We start from the raw sequence: 19,853 nt of genomic DNA on the forward strand, positions 1-19,853 counted from the left end.
AAGTATTAAGAAGCAAAGATCTCAAAGATCGGAATCGGGGCCGATCAAGGCATTTTTTAACTGATCGGTATCGGCTTTACTAATGTCGATCATAGGCCGACCTTTTGTTTTATGTCAGCATTAAATTGGAAAGTAAAACAAGTCCAACAGTGTAGTGTAATGTCTGCAATGCGAGCGTTTCACGAGGCGGTAGGAGCAGAGCTGCGTTCATTACTGTAGAATTGTACTGTTTATATGGTGTGTGAGTCAAGGATCACTCCGGTTTACGAAACTAACTTTTTTACTAACGGTTTACAAATAACTTTTAATCCGAGTATGAAAACTTCAGGACCATAACATACAGCTTTTTACGAGTTTATGTGTTACACGACATCTCAGTATCAAGCACTCTGATTGGCTTAGTTATGTAACCGAGCGTCGTAGTGATGCACTCGCTTAATAAAGAAATAAATACACGGTATATTCACAAATTGTCGGGAGCATAACACTTTATTAACTTCTTCTGTTACGGTACCGAATAGCGGACAGCCAGAGCCAAGCACGCTATTCCATGCACTATGGAAGCCCCAAAGGGTCAAAACACACTCACTTCGCGTAGAAACGTCCATCAAACCATTGTCACAATACAAGCACTTTAAGAACTGGCTTTCCTTCATAACATGCTTTCCATTTTATTTTGGTATTCAGGTTTTACTGTAATGCTGTTAAGTAACTTATTTTTTTTTTTTTTTTTATATTCAAGTTAAGCTGCTACACCACTTGTGAGTGGAGATTTCTGTTCATATTTAGTGTATCACTGCATTAAACAGAATTATGTTCTTTGAATGTAAAGTTCAAAGTGAAACTAATTATCTCACTCATTTTGAGTGTTCTAGTTTTACTACTACAATGCTGCACTAAGTTTGATTAGTTTTATTTTGTAAAAATAAAAGAACATTAAGCAATAGCTTGGATGCAGGCAATTTTTTTCCTACAGCACTGCAGAGCTATTCAGTTGTTAAACATATACATTGGATTAATTTGAATAACTGTAATGTACTTGAAGTGTGCACTGTGTAAACAGTGTTATCTAGTTCTTATCTAGACAATATCTAGAAAATACAAGTATCGGTTTGAGACTCGGTATCGGATCGGGATCAAAATTAATGATCGGGATCGGGATCGGGAACAAAAAAACGTGATCGGGACATCCCTATTTTTTATTGCTGAGCTTTCTCTGTAATAATTTTAGTGTGGTTATTTCTCTTTAGATGTCGAGCACAAGCAGGATGAGACTGGGGATTTCTCGAAGAATGAGGTAAGTAAATGTCCCGTTGTGGTCAGTGTGTTTATGCATACAGTACATACACATACATGTTATACATTGCTTGATTTTTAGTAACCTGACCACAGTGAAGGTGAATCCTATTTATAAAATGACAAAACTGGATACAATGCTGTTTTCCTGACATTATGTAGTTGTGAAAGAAATGGTACCGTAAGGGCTACTAGATTTGAAATCTCAAATACACTTGGTCCTCTGGTCGACTGCAAAGGCGTAGTTTTTTTTGTTTCACAGACAAAAGACAGCCAAGGGGATACATGGAGACAAGGCTACTCTTGCTTCAATTGTAGCTCTATCAGAGCACTCATACACTCTGTGTACTGCTTAGCTCTCTGGTCTCTTTCCTCCCCATACCCAAACCTCCATCAAACAAACCTTTCCATATCACTTTCAGAAAAAAACACCTGCTTCCTTTTCTTTTTTTTTATCGGTAGCACAGTGAGATAAAGGTGAGTAAATTAAACAAGCAGTTCTTTTTTTCTTTGCCTTTTTATTTGTCCCTTTGAACAGGCAGCACGAGACAGGCTGCGTGAGGGAGTGGGCTGGAAAGTCAGCCTGCGCCAGAGACCTATGCCCAGAGTAACCTTCCAGGCCGGTGACCCTTATTACATTAGCAAGAGGACCAGGGAGGAGTTGCTGGCCAAGTGGAAGATGGAGGTGAGTACCGGAGCGATAGGGAGGTAGGGATACCAGTCAGCACAAATGCAGGACCCGTATGTATCAGTGAATTCTTAGCTGGGATCTGATTTGCTTCATGTTGGTCAGGATTTGAGACAGGCGAAACTCAGTCCTGAGTAGAGATGGAGGGTAAGGCAAAAGTTTTGTATAAGCCAAGTGTATTTGATGACTCATCTGATATCTCATAAAGGTACCATTTATTTCATGTGTTTTTGTTTTGCATGCTGCTACACCTCAAGCCCATTAGCCCTGTTTCTGATTTATTTTAAGCCCAGTGCACACTACAAAACCAAATATATGTGACTCCAGCTTACGGCTGTTTTTCCTTCAATCACAGAGAGACAAGAGTGTCACAGTACAGCTATTGAATCCCACTTTCTTTTTCAAAAGCTGTTGGACTTTTGCCGAACCAAATAAGACACGTAGGATACATCAGTAAAGAGATGCAAGGTCAGGCCGCTCAGGTGGCGCAGCGATAAAAACACACGCTGGAACCAGAGCTGGGATCTCGAATACATCGTATCGAATCTCAGCTCTGCCTACCGGCTAAGGCTGAGCGGCCACATGAACAACGATTGGCCTGTTGCTCAGATATGGGCGGGAATAAGCCGGATGCGGTCTCTGTCCCATTACTGGTGCAATTTCAACCTCTGCTGGCTGGTTGATGGCACCTGCACAGAGATGAGAAGAGAGTGCTCTCAGGGTGTGTCTCTCCATACACAACGCTGAGCTACACTGCACTCGTCAAAGTGCAGGTGATAAGATGCATACGGCATGCTGCCCACGTGTCGGAGGGGGCGTGGGTTAGCTTCGTTCTCCTCAATCAGAGCGGGGATCGGCATTGGTGGAGAGGAATCATGACACAATTGGGCAATGGGACGCTCTAAAAGGGAGAAAATGCATAAACGAACAAAAAAAAAAAGATGCAAGGTCATCGAGTCTGTTTCAAAAAACAGCAAGCAGGGTCTAGCATGATCACATTTTGCTAATTCCTATTTTCCACAGACAAGCTTATAGCGCCCCATCAAAATATGAAATAGATCGTAGAGAGATTCATATCAAAGCACATACTCTTTATTCATTTACAAAACAGCATAATGTAGTGAGTGTGGCAGTAATGTAGAACAGTAAGATAAACATAAACATTATGAGAACCACTTCAGCGTTTTGAATGTAGATTTTATACAGTCTGTTCATTAGAAGAGTTCATTAAACATGCTAATCATAATTAATACAGCTGCAGTCTGTTTATTAAAGCTCTTTCTGACATTATTAGTGTACTTATTATAAGATGATAAGCAGAGTTTTACTTTTATACTGGAGCATGAAGGAAAATATCAACAATAATTATGTGTGACAAAAAGTTAACCATGCAATCAGACTCTTAACTGACACAAAAAGCTTTACAATTAATGATTTGATAGTGTGTAGTGTGTAATAGTTCCAGCATTCATAAATGTTGTCATGTTCAGATTAGAATTTCTAAATGCTGAATGCTGTGTGTACACAGAACTGGCACATGTGCACTGATGGGCCTGCAGCGTGTTTCAAATCGGTGTTTTTACTCTGTACAGACTGTAGCTGTGCTCTCAGTAGAAACCAAGCATCGGCTGTTGGAAATAAAATTTTAACTGACAGCATTAATCGTACTATAACTTCTTTATCAGTTAACATGTTAATCACTGGGCACTGGCCTCTTCATCTTGCCTTTTTCTTGTTTCTTCATTGCTGGAGCACCATCTCTGACGTGGGCTAAAACCCATGTCTTATCATTAACGATTATTGATAGTGACAATCCAAGACAAGCCAAAAGCATGAGCTATGGCCGCAACCTTACTAGACCTTACTTTTTTATAGCCATTTCCAATGATATCGCATGGAGATTAGTAGCACCACTAGAGGCAGTAGAAAGTTTTTCATAGCCATAGGGACAGATAATAAAGTCACAAATTCAATACAAATGAGACATTGAGAATAACACCTATGCAAACACAAGTTTGAATAAACTGTCATGAACTTGTCACCATGCACACGTCATGCACGTCAAGACAATATTTTTTACATTTTTTAAGCTTCTAAACTATTTTATACATGACATTATATATTTTGACATATTTTCTGTGATTTTGTACATTTATTGTTTTAGGTACTTTTTGTTAGGGGTTTTAAATATTTTTTGCATTAGTCGATTTTTTTCCCCTGTTGTAAACAAACACCACCATTGTACTGTAGTTTGATTAAACTATATTGATATACAGTATGTACAGTACATTGATAAGGCAACATTACAACCACCTGCCTAATATGCTGTCAAAACAGCTTTGATCTGCCAAGACATGAACTTACTAAGACATCTGAAGGAGTCCTGTGGTATCTGGTACCAGGACATTACCAGCAGGTCCTTCAGCTTTTGTACATTGTGAGGTTGATCGTCCTACAGTGACTAGTGGTGTCATTTGTTCTGTGGTAATCCATTCACAAATACCTGGCCATCCACGTGATCTTGAAAAAAAATTAGTCTGGCTCCGATGTCCAGTTCTGATGCCTGTGTGCCCATCGTATGTGTTTTTGGCGGCGGACAGGAGTTAACATGGGCACTTTGACAGGCCTGCGACCATGCAGCCCCATACACAGAAGAGTTTGATGCACTGTGTTATGACACAGTCATCTCATCACCAGGGTTAAAATGATCTGCACAGTAGCCACAGTTGGGCCGTACAACATTACATAGCCTTTGAGTGCTCTGGCATCAATGAGTCTTGGCCGTCTAACAATCTGTTGGCAGTTTGTGGCTTGTCCATCCTTGGACCTTTGTCGATGGATACTCACAACTAGGGTTGGGCGGTATGACGGTATTACGGTATACCGCAGTATTTAAAAATGTTGACGGTATTTTAAAAATGTGATGCGCCAAATTTCAGCTTCAGGTCTACCTTGAAAACTGAGACTTTAAGACGTTCGTGCATCCACAGTAAGGGAGGGGTGGGAGTGGTGGGCGGTTGGAGCTCACTGATTGGTTGTAGTGATGGGAATTATGGCTCCTTGAAGGAAGCCGTATCGTTTGGCTCCGTTCCTTTAATTAATGGCTCTTCGTTCTTCGGGAGGCGCTACTGGGTAAACTATAAGACAGCCCCGATATTAATATCAATGATGAACGATCATGCAAATGTTGCTACCTTGCCTTAAATGTAGGCCTAATTCAAACAACTACAGGGAAGAGACATACTGTGGTTGCATTGCATCCACAAAAAATCCTCTCTTGTGCAGAGATGTGCCTGTGTTTGTTTCTGCTTTAAAACATAAGCGCCATTAAATAATCAGATTTAACATAATTAAACAAGTTTATTTCTCAATTATGTGTCCTTATACTACTAGCACTGCTCATTTTCTGCATGCTATGTGTGTGTGTTTGCCCCCACGCCCCGCTGTATTTTCTGAAGACGGTATGAAAATCGGCGATACCGCCCAACCCCACTCACGACTCACAACAGGACTAAATTATAGCTCTCTCTGGTGACAGCACAATAATCGGAAATCAGTAAGTGGATAACATAAGGGAAAACAGACTCTTAAACAAGATAAAGCTTTTATTTAGTAATTATCAACAGAAATTTTATTTTCAGTTTTAAAAGCTAGTGGAGAAGCCACCAAAAGCAGGACCTTCTTCACTATCCATACATATGGAAACAAGAAACACAAATACCCAGACTAAGAATGTTTAATGATTAACCACTGACCCTTTAATCACCAAACAAATAACTGTGTAATCAATTGGATAATGTCATTTATTTTAATTCCTTGTTGCCAGATGTCACTGTTTCACCCTCTCCTCTAATATCATGCTCCCATAGCAACACACTACATGTTTTATGTTTATGTTTTGATATGTTTTTTTTTTTTGCCTTACCTTACCTGTTTGTAAATCTGCACTGACATACTTCAGTGTCACTGGTAAAGTCCTGTGTTCCATTATGTATTTAACCTTACCTTTACCTGGTTTAATGATTGTGTATTTGCTTGTTTTTACTCTGTCTGGCAATTATTTGCCCCCCTGCTTTGTACTGTGACACTGATTACTGGGTTTGCCCCTAATAAACACAGCACACTGATTACACACCTGGCTCTGCACTCTCTCCCACTTATAACACCAGTGTGACAAAGCCAGAAGATGCCTTACTGTTTGTTATGGGAGAACAAACACCAGTCTAAGGGTTAACCACAGTGAAGTAAGTTTAGCTGTATTAATGCTATTCCACCAGGAATCAACATACTGGGACAGTACAATTTCTCTGGGAGCTCAGAACCTTGGCACCGGTGTGCAAGCGGATTATCCCGCTGCTCCACCTGGGTGTGTTTGCTGAAATTTCTGATCCTATTTTGAAATTTAGAAACAGCCATTTCTCTTCCACTAACTATGACTCCACAATCACATCACTGCTACCATTCCAGGAGCATAAGAGCTAGGATGTTCTTACTTCCAGACACACAAAGCAAACCACTGCCTATTTACATGCCATGGTCCCGGCAATGCCATCAAGCAGACCGAAACCCCTGCAGGAGGCTACTAACAGCCCTTGGCCATACGCGTGGGACGAAGTGCATGACTGATAGATGACATTTCTCTTGCATCAGTAGTGGGTGCATGCTTGTCAATTTTTGTGTCATGATCTCTCATGCTGTGTGTACTTGTTAACAGAAACCTTAATTGTGTTACGTGATCCGTCCGTTCCAGACGGTCACTTGCAATGCAAAATATCTTTGCATTCCCCTGCTGGCAACAGACATATCTCCGTCTAGTAATGTAGGGTACAGCGAGAGCCTCTTACATAATGTGCTGCCTCCATGGCAACCAAATGGGGCCTGCCATTGGACGACTGCCCCCAACACTTTCTCCTACCCCCTCTGCCCTCCTCAAGCTGGATGGAGGAGACACCATAAAAGTGCCAGAGCAGCTGAAAATACTGCCAGATGAACAGGATATGCATTTGTCTCCCGACCATCGTAACATACCAGCGGAGCAGAAATCAGTTCACATGGAGAACTGGAGTCTGCCGTCCTGTTAAGTCACTCTGGTTTCTCTCTCACTGAACTGAGCAGAGCTTATATTCGAGCACGTTGTTTAGCTCGTCTCAGGATAGCTTAATGCCGTCTTGCCTTTGCACAAAAACAATTCAGCATTAACCACTCTTGATTAGGGACCTTAAGGCGGTGCTTTTATTAGGTAAGAGTTGCGAGTGTATTGAGTTCACAGTCAAAGGGGCGGTGTGCAAGAAGTGGCTGCAGAGGATCGAAACCCTGCCTACTGTTGCTTCATAAAAGAAGAGGATTGTGCTTCTTTTATGCGCAAAGTTGCCGTCAATTCCTCTATCCCACCCCCTTCCCTCTTCACTCCTCCTCGTCCTTCCTCTCAGCCAGGGAAATGAACTCACTGTTATGAATATCAGGGTGAAAAGGGTTTGCAGCAAGTTTCCAGCGCTGCTCGCGAGACGGCCTCCTGGCTCCCGGCCAACTTTCAGCAAGTCCTCTCTAGCCAACCAGGATTCCTGTCGACAACCACCTGACCCTAAATTCCCAGACAAAGAAATGGTTTTTTTGTTTTGAGTGATCTTCTCTAACCTGACAGCGGGGGGGAAGAAAAAAGCGCCGGGACAAACGCTGGATTTAAAGTGCAGGAGCGCATGGGTAGGTCGGCCGGGTCGTTTGTTGATAGGGATGGGGAGGGGAGGGGATGGGGAGGGGGAGGGGAAGGGGGGGGGGGCTGCAGCGTGCATGTTCTGAGTAGGTTTTGCCGGAGGAGGAATTATGCTGACTTCATGTATTTTCAGGAGACTAGTGATGGACCATATGCACTTGGCAGCTTAAAGGAAACTTGTCTTTTAAATTGCTGGAGATTTGCTGGAGTCCATGAGAAAAACGGAGACTTGCTTGACTGTATGTAATCACAGGGCATCGCCGCATGTTCAGTTTCCTGTTTTACTGTTTCTGTGCCGTTGTTTGGCTTAATTGTGTTCAGAAGTTTATGTTTGCATGGGTGCTTGGTCTACTTTTACAGAGTTTCTTGTGTTAAGCATGCCACAAATAAGTAGTGATTTGTCTTCGTCAGCATTTTCATTGCAGATGTTGTGTATTAAGGCTTTGCTGATAAGCTTATTTCTCGTTTTGAATTTTGGAAAGAAGTGCTATAAGTATGTAAATAAAAGTTTGCTGTTGCTCTGGCTTATGCCAAAACGGAAACAGGGTGCCTGTCTTTTTAAGACTATGCTAATGCAGAGAATGAACCCAGTGAACCTGCACGCCGTTCGCACACTGCCTGAGCTCTGGGTCAAGGCAAGCAGCACAAACAGGAACAGGCTTTTAGCCTTGCTTAACCGTTTTTAAACCTAATTCTCCTCCAATTATTCGACAGTTATCAAGGAAGTCACACTGTGAAGATTAAAGCTGATTTCTTCGAGTGCTACGAGCAGGAAAAATAGAAGTTAGGGTTTGAAAGAGCTTCTTTATTAGGGCTGCATTTGTACTTTTGCATGCTTGACCTCTGTAATGCTTCTAATTGCTGGGCTTTCTGAAGCGGTCAAGTCAAAATAAATGTGATTGTCATATGAAGATAACGACTATTTATACTCTGCATGAATGTGGCGTTTTAATTATGCTGCCAGAGCTGGAAATGAATAATTATTTTGAGGGTTTTAGTATCACGGTAGATGTAAATAACAGCAAACAATGTGACCTGTTGAAGCTGCTGTCATTAATCATGCTGTTCTTAAAATGGCATTTTATATTTTCTGTTAACATTGTAACAGCACATTCTGCTCAATCTAATAACATAATTATACTTTTTATGTCATTTCTAAACACACTGATTAATTGTTCATGGGCTAGATCGCCACAGCAGGGGGTCGCCACAGCAGATCATTCTGGTCCAGCACAGTTTTTTTTGGACGAGTGCCCTTCCTGACAGGCTTGGGTCTGGCACTGAGAGTGCACTGACAGTGACTAGGCTAGTCAGTGTGTAATTCCATATCACACTGTGTTCATTAAAAGCCTAGTGGAATTGAAAAATCAATTTGGGCAGATCTGTGCAGTACAGTAGAGTTACGAACGGTTTACCGGTTTACCATACGAACATTTTGGGTTACGAGCGATCTTTTTCAACTTATGCCTAGTTCACACTACACGACTTTTGACCAGATTTTCGCTCGGCGATTGGTCGGTGCTAGATTTGCCGGCTCGGGAACAACTCGGCGTTTGCTCGACGATCGAAACTCGGCTCCCAATCGCTATGTGTGAACTACCCAACAACTTGATCCGGTTCGCGCTCGGATCGAGATTTCTAGCATGTCAGATATCTGAATCTGAGTTGCACTACTGGCAATGAGTGCTATGTCGAACAGCCAATGAGAACGCAAGATACAGCGTAAGGAGAAACGCAGGGGAGGAGTGTGGTTGTACAAGGGCTTAATACAGTTTATATCATAATACACCGGCGCACACACACAAGTTTTACAGTATTTCTGACCTTATTGTTCTCTACAAAACACCAACGTTGCATTGCAAAAATATTTATTAACCTCCAACTCACTATAGAGCAATCCAAGCCAAATCCACTCAGATTCATTTATTTTTTCTCGTTGTTTTTACGTGCACAAACTTTGATCGCTCGCTACTTGTTGACGTTCATGTTTGGACGTGGTATCATTAAACCTTTCATGACTTCTCGCCTTTGTTTTCGCGACAAAACGATATTTGGGAGACCGGAGAAGCTCGTCTGCGATTCCAGTTGGTGATAGATCGTGTAGTGTGAAACCCCCTATCACCGATCAGTCGTGTAGTGTAAAATATACACTGACTGAAAAGTCTCCCAAGTGCAAGAGATTCAGTCGTGTAGTGTGAACTGTACAGCGACCCGGCAAATCAGAAAGTCGTGTAGTGTGACAGCGGACGGTGTTTTTTCGGTGTTGTCTTTATATTTTGTAAAATTCAATATTAAAATGGCCCCAAATAAGGTGCAGAGAAAGCGTAGTGGTGAGAAATTGAACAAATCGATTACTATTTGTTGTTGTATAATTACTCCTGCCAGTAGCTGTCACTGTGTATCAGACAGCGGGGACAGTGAGTGAGAGAGAAGAAGGAAGTCCGCTAAGTAAAGTATTCTTTCGTGCAATTACACAACACTATTGAAATAAAGAAGGAAATAATAGGGAAATATGAGAGTTATTGTTGCATTTTATATAAAAAGAAGGATAAGATTAAGGGAAAATATACTTGTATTTATAACAAAAAAGAGCATTTAAAACATTAGAAAGGTTAGGTAAAAGGGGGTGGTTTGGGAGGTCTGGCACGGATTCATTCTATTTACAGTATCTCTTATGGGGGAAAAATAGGTTTAACTAACGAACATTTTGACTTAAGAACAGCCCTTCGGAACCAATTAAATTCGTAAGTCAATGGTCTACTGTATTTACTTTGTTTCTTATATTATCATTATTGTATAAAAATACCATGCTGCAGTGATATATACAGTTAATGCTAGTTATGTAGAACAAAAGGTGCATAGATACAGACACTAAATATTAACATTTTTTAGAAAATGTTTGGATTTGTTTTATGAGCTGTCATAGACACTTTTTTATGCATTTTTCCCTTTTTCTCCCGATTTTTAGCTCATCCAATTTTTACCCAATTGCGTTATGCTTCCTCTCTACTGGTGCTGACCCCCGTCTCGATTGAGGAGCACAAACTGACACACGCCCCCTCCGACATATGCGCAGTAGCCGACTGCATCTTTTCACCTGCACGAGTTCATATACGGATCAGCCTTGTGCACGGAGAGCCACACCCTGATCGCATTATTCCTCTACTCTGTGCAGACGCCATTAATCAGCCAACGGAGGTCATAATCGCATCAGTCATGAGGTCCCTATCCTGCTCCCTCCATGGATGAACAACAGCCAAACGTTGTTCATATAGCACTCAGCCCAGCCGGATGGCAGAGCTAAGATTCGATGCATATTCGAAATCCCAGTTCTGGTGTGCTAGAGTATTTTACCGCTGCGCCACCTGAGCGGCTGCTGTCATAGACACTTTAAATACACTTTGAATTTTCAGCATTTTTTGTTGGCGTAAATTACAATATGTGTTAATTAAGGCCCCCTGCTATAGCAATCAGGCTTCATATTCCAATCTAGTAACTTTCCTGTTGTGTTTACAATCCCTGCCGTATGTGCCACCCTGCTATGACAAGAGGCCGAGAACTTTCATGCACCCCCTCCAACATGCGCAAACCACACACACCATTAACTAATCAACCATGAGTAAGCATTCACATGATGCAGCATACCCTCACTTGTCTGACTGGCTTGTAGTACAAAACACTCGTTGCATGTATTGACATCCATGGTGCACTTTCTTTGGGATTGAGCTCATAAGGAATGTAGGATCAGGCGTCATGACCATTTCCTCTGGGAGATTTTGCTTTAATTGCAGTGTAGATTATTCAGGCTGTGCTCTAAAATGTTGAAAAATATTGAGCAGAACAGCTTTGTACTGTTCTGCAATGTCCGTGTGAGGTCAGTGAGCAAACACAACATAAAATAACAAAATTTCATACACATGCAACTATATCCAACTAAACAAACAGAAGGAATTTATTATAAAAAGCTGCTTGATGACATCTGTGGGAATAATCTAAGCAGTAAAAACACAAGCAGACCTTTCTGCTTCCGTAAGATAACAAATCAGTGGTTTTGCTGCAACTAGTTCAGTGTTCAAATTTGAACATTTGTTGTTGTTTTTTTCCTTAATACCTGTGCCAAATTCATTTATAAAGAGATTTAGCTTCAGTAACCCTGATTAGCAAATTTAGGGCAACTGGCTGAGAAAACTTCCTGAACCTCCTATGCCTAGGAAGAAATCTAAAGAGGACCAAGACTCAAAAGAGACCCATCTTTTTTAGGTGACCTGGACAATGTTTGCAAAAACGGTTAAACAACCTTTGGGGAAAAGTGACTCTTAAGTCTTATGTCCAAAATGTATTTTTGCTAGTGCTTAGAGAGAGGTTTTTTAGTTACACCTCCCCTATACAGTGGGGTCAAAAAGTATTTAGTCAGCCACTGATTGTGCAGGTTCTCCTACTTAGAAAGATGAGAGAGGTCTGTAATTTTCATCATAGGTACACTTCAACTATGAGAGACAAAATGAGAAAAAAAAATCCAGGAAATCACATTGTAGGATTTTTAAAGAATTTATTTGTAAATTATGGTGGAAAATAAGTATTTGGTCAATAACAAACAAGCAAGATTTCTGGCTCTCACAGACCTGTAACTTCTTCTTTAAGAAGCTCTTCTGTCCTCCACTCGTTACCTGTATTAATGGCACCTGTTTGACCTTGTTATCTGTATAAAAGACACCTGTCCACAGCCTCAAACAGTCAACCATGGCCAAGACCAAAGAGCTGTCGAAGGACACCAGGAAGAAAATTGTAGACCTGCACCAGGCTGGGAAGAGTGAATCTACAATAGGCAAGCAGGTTGGTGTGAATAAATCAACTGTGGGAGCAATTGTAAGAAAATGGAAGACATACAAGACCATTGATAATCTCCCTTGGGGTCAAGATCTCATCCCGTGGGGTCAAAATGATCATGAGAACGGTGAGCAATAATCCCAGAACTACACGGAGGGACCTGATGAATGACCTGCAGAGAGCTGGGACCAAAGTAACAAAGGCTACCATCAGTATACACACTACGCCAAGAGGGACTCAAATCCTGCAGTGCCAGGCGTGTCCCCCTGCTTAAGCCAGTACATGTCCAGGCCCATCTGAAGTGTGTCAGAGAGCATATGGATGATCCAGAAGAGGATTGGGAGAATATCATGTGGTCAGATGAAACCAAAATGGAACTTTTTGGTAAAAACTCAACTCATCGTGTTTGGAGGAAGAAGAAAAACCCAAGAACACCATACCTACTGTGAAGCATGGGGGTGGAAACATCATGCTTTGGGGCTGTTTTTCTCCAAAGGGGACAGGACGACTGATCCGTGTTAAGGGAAGAATGAACGGGGCCATGTATCGTGAGATTTTAAGCCAAAACCTCCTTCCATCAGTGAGAGCATTGAAGATGGAACGTGGCTGGGTCTTCCAGCATGACAATGATCCCAAACTCACCGCTCGGGCAATGAAGAAGTGGCTCCGTAAAAAGCATTTCAAGGTCCTGGAGTGGCCTAGCCAGTCTCCAGACCTCAACCCCATAGAAAATTTGTGGAGTCCGTGTTGCCCAGCGACAGCCCCAAAACATCACTGCTCTAGAGGAGATCTGCATGGAGGAATGGGCCAAAATACCAGCTACAGTGTGTGCAAACCTGGTGAAGACTTACAGGAAACGTTTGACCTCTGTCATTACCAACAAAGGTTATGTTACAAAGTATTGAGTTGAACTTTTGTTATTGACCAAATACTTATTTTCCACCATAATTTACAAATAAATTATTTAAAAATCCTACAATGTGATTTCCTGGATTTTTTTTTCTCATTTCGTCTCTCATAGTTGAAGTGTACCTATGATGAAAATTACAGACCTCTCTCATCTTTCTAAGTAGGAGAACCTGCACAATCAGTGGCTGACTAAATACTTTTTGGCCCCACTGTATGTGCAGTTTTGTGGGTATACATTTACTGACTTTAATCCATATGTGTGCTGTGTACACTTTACCTTTCCTCATCGTTTTATTCATTTATGTATTTATCAATGAAAAAGGACCTTCATATGACCCCTATTGAAAAGATATTTTTTATGTGTTGGACCAATGTAATGACATCAGCAGGGTGGTTATCTGTTATCTCAAGCTAAAAAGTTGACTTCCTAGACCTTTTCCTCAAGGGGCAAAATGAAATTTTAGCCCTTTGTCTGTAGGCACATGTATACGTGTACGTGGTATAGCCCAAGTGTGGTTCTATTATCCCAAAAAGTGTGCTGGATTCCATTATCAGAACCGGTTTCTCCTGTTACCTTCTCTGACTTTTCATTACTAGTATTAGCCCTAAACCCATTGTGACAGGACACTATGTTATGATTTCAGCAAGTTTCCACTATGTGTGAGTGTAGTGTAAAGTGCTTTTTGTCTTGCTTTTGTCTTTTTCTCACACTTCCACTGATCTGTCTGTGACTGGTTCCTTAATCTAAAGCTATAACTCATCTATACTGACCAGTGTTATGCTCTAAGTTCCTCTTAAGAAGTGTAGTTTAGCTACTGTGAAGCTATCCTTCTAATAAGTCTTATTTATACATGTGCTGCACATCAGGTACACATCGTTTTGTTCTTGAGTTTTCTGATTGGTGGCGTGAGCTTTTGTGTTGTAACTCGCTGAAGTGCAGAACACCAGTGCATATGTTGTATTGCTTTTATGTTGTATTGCCTTTATGTTGTATTGCTTTTTTCTTTTGGGCCAGGAGAAAAAAAAGTCAGGCCACAGCACACTTTTCAACTTTACATCAGTCCATCTCGTATGAGCTTACGCTTAGAGACATATGTGTTTACCCATGTGGTTATATTCATCACAGAAGCATGTGGATTTTTAAAGCAGTACCATCTGAGAGATTCAAGTTCACAGGTTTTTGATATTGGGGTGAACCTTGACCCATCCTTGTTTGTAAACAATAGAGCCTTTTGTTAATTTTTCTTTCATACCTAATAATTATAGCATTACTGATAGAACGTCCCATAGACTTTTCAGTCTTATATTGCCCTTTTGTTCTGTCAAATATTGATGTTATGCTGTTTTAATGGAATACATGTGAAAGAATAGTTTCCAAATCACTGCTTTCTGTTTTTATTTGTAATTCACTATCTGTACCATTCCAGTTTACTGTTTTTAATTATGGTTGTACTTTTTGTACTACTACATTTACTACTACTGCCACCACTATAATTGATTATTAACTTATCTCTCTAATCCCAATTATCCTCCAAATTTAGTTGTATCCGATTACCCGATTGCATTACACCTCCTCTCTACTGATGCTGACCCCCACTTCTGACCGAGGAGAGCCGGGACTAACACACGCTCCCTCCGACACGTGTGCACTAGCCGACTGCATCTTTTCACCTGCACGAGAAGAGTGTCACGCAGTGATCCCATCATGCCTCATCTCTGTGCAGGTGCAATCAATAGGCCATCAGTTATGAGGAATCACCTCCGGCACCCTCCCTATGAAAAAGTCAATCATTGTTCTTGTAGGTGCCCAGCCAGCTGGTAGAAGAGCTGAGATTCGAACTCGCGAGTTTGAGATGTCAGCTCTGATGTGCTAGCGTATTCTATACACAGCAAAGCTGTGCCACTTGAGCGCCCAGTACAGTTAATCATTCAGGATGAAGAACTAACAATTTATAGAGCGAAAACTCATTAAACTTAGCATTGAACTTAGCTTTACTGCATTGTTTTGCAACTTGAGGCATTTTATGTGCAAAGAATCTTATCTAAAATCTGTAATCTGACAATCTACTTTTCTTGGAAGTAACTTACATCTATTTGATTTGGGACGCGTGAACCAAATCGTGGTGTGCAAATTGATAAACAAATATACATAAATCATGCATGTCACTGCTTTTTAGCTTCTTGCTTTAAAGTGTTACATTGCTGTGACCTAAACATAGAAATAGCTTTAGTAGCTGATCCTGCAATACACTGTTTTACTTTTCTTTTAGCCTCTGGCCTCGCACACAATCTGCAGCACATTTGCACATTGGTTTTGGCAAAGCTGTCAGTGCTATGAGTGTGTGGAACTGATGAAGACTGTACTGTACTGTACTTACCCCCCCTTGTAGTAGGGCCCCTGAGAAGGACATTTACAGCTGGGAAAAAGTCCAGAAACAAACCCCGGCTTTTTGTAGGCATCCAGCTCTTCTCTACTTGCCGGGGGCAGGGGTGTTGGGGGAGTCAGTTTTCAATCGATTTTCAGATAAATAACCCCTTCCTTTTCCCCCCTAAAGTTGAAGATAAAAAGCTGCTCTGCTTCGCTTCAAATGTGCAGTAACTACTGTTTGAATATTACACTTTTTGCAGAGCTTTTTGATGCTGGAAAGGGAGATTTATTCATATTAGTCACACAAACCTTCACCCCCTTTATTTTGCCTCTGGAGTCATTCAGAAATCCAAACAGTTTTGACCTGATATCTTTGTTGTTTCTGTGCCAAAGGAAACTTTACGTTTCTGTTTTTTCCTGCCTGATAGTGTCAAAATAAATGGATTGCATTCAGCGTCATGATGCATGTCTAGTAATTTTAATCAACACAGAAAACCCTGGCAAACAGTAGTCCATGTGCGGTTAAAATTGGCAAAATAAAATAATGTTCAGGAAAATGGAAGTCTGGCAATAAGTCATATTGTCATGTTTGCAAAAATAAGGATTGCATGTATGATTCAAGCAACACTACACCTGCTACACACATCACAGCTGAAGTAAATTAGAGTTTGTAATTGAGTTACCAGTGGTTTAATTATGCTGTGACCCAGCTTTAGGTCATACAGACTAGCTGTAGCTTTTAAGATCAGCATTATTATTTAGAGGCTGAATAATTGTGACATGCCAGTATTAACAAAATATCCTGCGTCTATGAAATACTACATTCGTCATTCGTTTTCTTGTTTTATCTGCTGCATTATTCAATGGGTAAAGACTTAAATAAAATAAAAGTCCATCTCTGTAAAAAATCCTTGTCAATGTTACAAATCCTTATTATTAAGGGGTTGAATATTTCTAATTACAACTGTATGTGACCAAAAGTATAGAGACACCTGACCTTAAGGTTGTTGGACACTGCATTTCTTTTTTTATTATTTATTTCTTTATGTTTTTGTTTATGCATTTTCTCCCCTTTTTCTCCCTTTTAGCGCGTCTAATTGCCCCATTGCGTCATGCTTTCTCTCCACCAATGCCGATCCCCGCTCTGATTGAAGAGAACGAAGCTAACCCACGCCCCCTCCGAAACATGGGCAGCATGCCGTATGCATCTTATCACCTGCACTTTGACGAGTGCAGTGCAGCTCAGCGTTGTGTACGGAGAGGACACACCCTGAGAGCACTCTCTTCTCATCTCTGTGCAGGCGCCATCAATCAGCCAGCAGAGGTCGGAATTGCACCAGTCATGGGAGAGAGACCCCATCCGGCTTAGTCCCGCCCATATCTGAACAACAGGCCAATCGTTGTTCATGTGGCCGCTCAGCCTTAGCCGGTAGGCAGAGCTGAGATTCGATACGATGTATTCGAGATCCCAGCTCTGGTTCCAGCGTGTGTTTTTACCGCTGCGCCACCTGAGCGGCCGGACACTGCATTTCTTAACAATAGGCATTGATTTGCAAATCCTGTTTTTTTCTTTGTAGCTTAAACAGCCTTCACTTTTCAGGAAATGCTTACCTTAGATACCCTAAGCAAACAGTCCACATACATTTGGCTATATTGTGCAGTTACTTCTAAATAGTTAAAACTGTTAGTAAGCCTCCATCTTTGAGAGAATTGGAATGCAATTTACGCACATGCACATACGATTAAATCCTCTTGGCATGCAGTATAATTTACCATTTTGATGCATCACTTTGGGACAAAAATAAATAAATAAAAAGCTCAAAGATAACTAGCTAACCAATAAATCATGCTTCATGAGAAGGGCTCATGGTCTGGGATTGCAGGCATACAGTACAAACACATGCACGTACAGACAAATGCACTAACATGAACTTGTCATCTCTGTTGAGTGACTGTCTAACAGTACAGAACATATGGTTGTGTGCTTTGAACCATCCAGGGAAGCTATAGATGTATTTATAAACTGGAGTGGAGCTCAGTGATTGGAGGCCACATGTTTTCCCTCCACATTCTTACCCTCTTTATTCTCACACACATACAGGGGTTGGACAATGAAACTGAAACACCTGTCATTTTAGTGTGGGAGGTTTCATGGCTAAATTGGACCAGTCTGGTGGCCAATCTTCATTAATTGCACATTGCACCAGTAAGAGCAGAGTGTGAAGGTTCAATTAGCAGGGTAAGAGCACAGTTTTGCTCAAAATATTGCAATGCACACAACATTATGGGTGACATACCAGAGTTCAAAAGAGGACAAATTGTTGGTGCACGTCTTGCTGGCGCATCTGTGACCAAGACAGCAAGTCTTTGTGATGTATCAAGAGCCACGGTATCCAGGGTAATGTCAGCATACCACCAAGAAGGACAAACCACATCCAACAGGATTAACTGTGGACGCAAGAGGAAGCTGTCTGAAAGGGATGTTCGGGTGCTAACCCGGATTGTATCCAAAAAACATAAAACCACGGCTGCCCAAATCACGGCAGAATTAAATGTGCACCTCAACTCTCCTGTTTCCACCAGAACTGTCCGTCGGGAGCTCCACAGGGTCAATATACACGGCCGGGCTGCTATAGCCAAACCTTTGGTCACTCGTGCCAATGCCAAACGTCGGTTTCAATGGTGCAAGGAGCGCAAATCTTGGGCTGTGGACAATGTGAAACATGTATTGTTCTCTGATGAGTCCACCTTTACTGTTTTCCCCACATCCGGGAGAGTTACGGTGTGGAGAAGCCCCAAAGAAGCGTACCACCCAGACTGTTGCATGCCCAGAGTGAAGCATGGGGGTGGATCCGTGATGGTTTGGGCTGCCATATCATGGCATTCCCTTGGCCCAATACTTGTGCTAGATGGGCGCGTCACTGCCAAGGACTACCGAACCATTCTGGAGGACCATGTGCATCCAATGGCGGTGCCGTGTATCAGGATGACAATGCACCAATACACACAGCAAGACTGGTGAAAGATTGGTTTGATGAACATGAAAGTGAAGTTGAACATCTCCCATGGCCTGCACAGTCACCAGATCTAAATATTATTGAGCCACTTTGGGGTGTTTTGGAGAAGCGAGTCAGGAAACGTTTTCCTCCACCAGCATCACGTAGTGACCTGGCCACTATCCTGCAAGAAGAATGGCTTAAAATCCCTCTGACCACTGTGCAGGACTTGTATATGTCATTTCCAAGACGAATTGACGCTGTATTGGCCGCAAAAGGAGGCCCTACACCATACTAATAAATTATTGTGGTCTAAAACCAGGTGTTTCAGTTATTTTGTCCAACCCCTGTACATACATACACACGCAGGGTTGGATCTGAATGGGTAAAGAAAAGCACAGTACAAAATTACAATAATGCCAAAAAACTTGTCTGTAGACGCACGGCCAGCCGATAGCACCATTCACCGTTGGTGGGTTAGTGTAATAGACCACCGTGTCACTGTGACAGAAGAGACTAAAAGAGATACTGCAAGGTGGGGGGTTTAGCTTTTTTTAGCTGGCGATCTTATTTTAGGGGTCAAAAGTTTTGTTTTTACAGTACAAAATCTTTCAGTAATAATAATACCTCAAAACTGGGTCTGTTTTTGTATTGATTGCCATATGCAGTTGTATGCTAAATTGATTTTATTTATTTAGATTATCGTTTTATGCATTTTGCCCCCAATAATTGATTCTCCCAATTTAGTGTAGCCAGTCCGCTGCTAGGGACACTGACGGCGTCCAAGGAGGGTGTATATTCGCCTGACACACACTCCCTCCAACGTGTGCGCAGTCCACCAATCCCCTCTTATTCACCCATACTTTGCGTGTGAGGTGTTTTCGTACAGGCGCCCTGGGCAACCAAGGTTCTTACACAGCGTTGATAACTCAACACCTTAGTCCGGTCTTTTTCCACACAGCAGACTGGAAGCCAATTTTTGTCTGCTGCAGTCATTAGTCAGTTGTGCCTGCTAGAGGGCCGACTGGCCAGCCGACCGGTAGCAGAGCCGAGATTCGA

The 19,853-nt window shown here is 41.7% G+C and overlaps 1 protein-coding gene across 5 annotated transcripts in view; it reads left to right on the forward strand.

Moving 5' to 3' along the window:
* Nucleotides 1-19,853, forward strand: part of dnmt3ab (DNA (cytosine-5-)-methyltransferase 3 alpha b) — a 69,785-nt gene that overhangs the window by 33,085 nt on the left and 16,847 nt on the right. For 3 of the 5 annotated variants that reach the window (XM_063007568.1, XM_063007571.1, XM_063007569.1), the window contains exons 4-5: nt 1,251-1,297; nt 1,835-1,981. In XM_063007568.1, coding sequence (XP_062863638.1) covers nt 1,251-1,297; nt 1,835-1,981 — 194 coding nt within the window. Of the gene's footprint in view, nt 1-1,250; nt 1,298-1,834; nt 1,982-7,902; nt 7,934-19,853 lie in introns of those variants that run through there. The other 2 variants (XM_063007572.1, XM_063007573.1) reach the window with 2 other exon arrangements.

This window comes from Trichomycterus rosablanca, chromosome 13, assembly GCF_030014385.1.
Source record: "Trichomycterus rosablanca isolate fTriRos1 chromosome 13, fTriRos1.hap1, whole genome shotgun sequence".
NCBI lineage: Eukaryota > Metazoa > Chordata > Actinopteri > Siluriformes > Trichomycteridae > Trichomycterus > Trichomycterus rosablanca.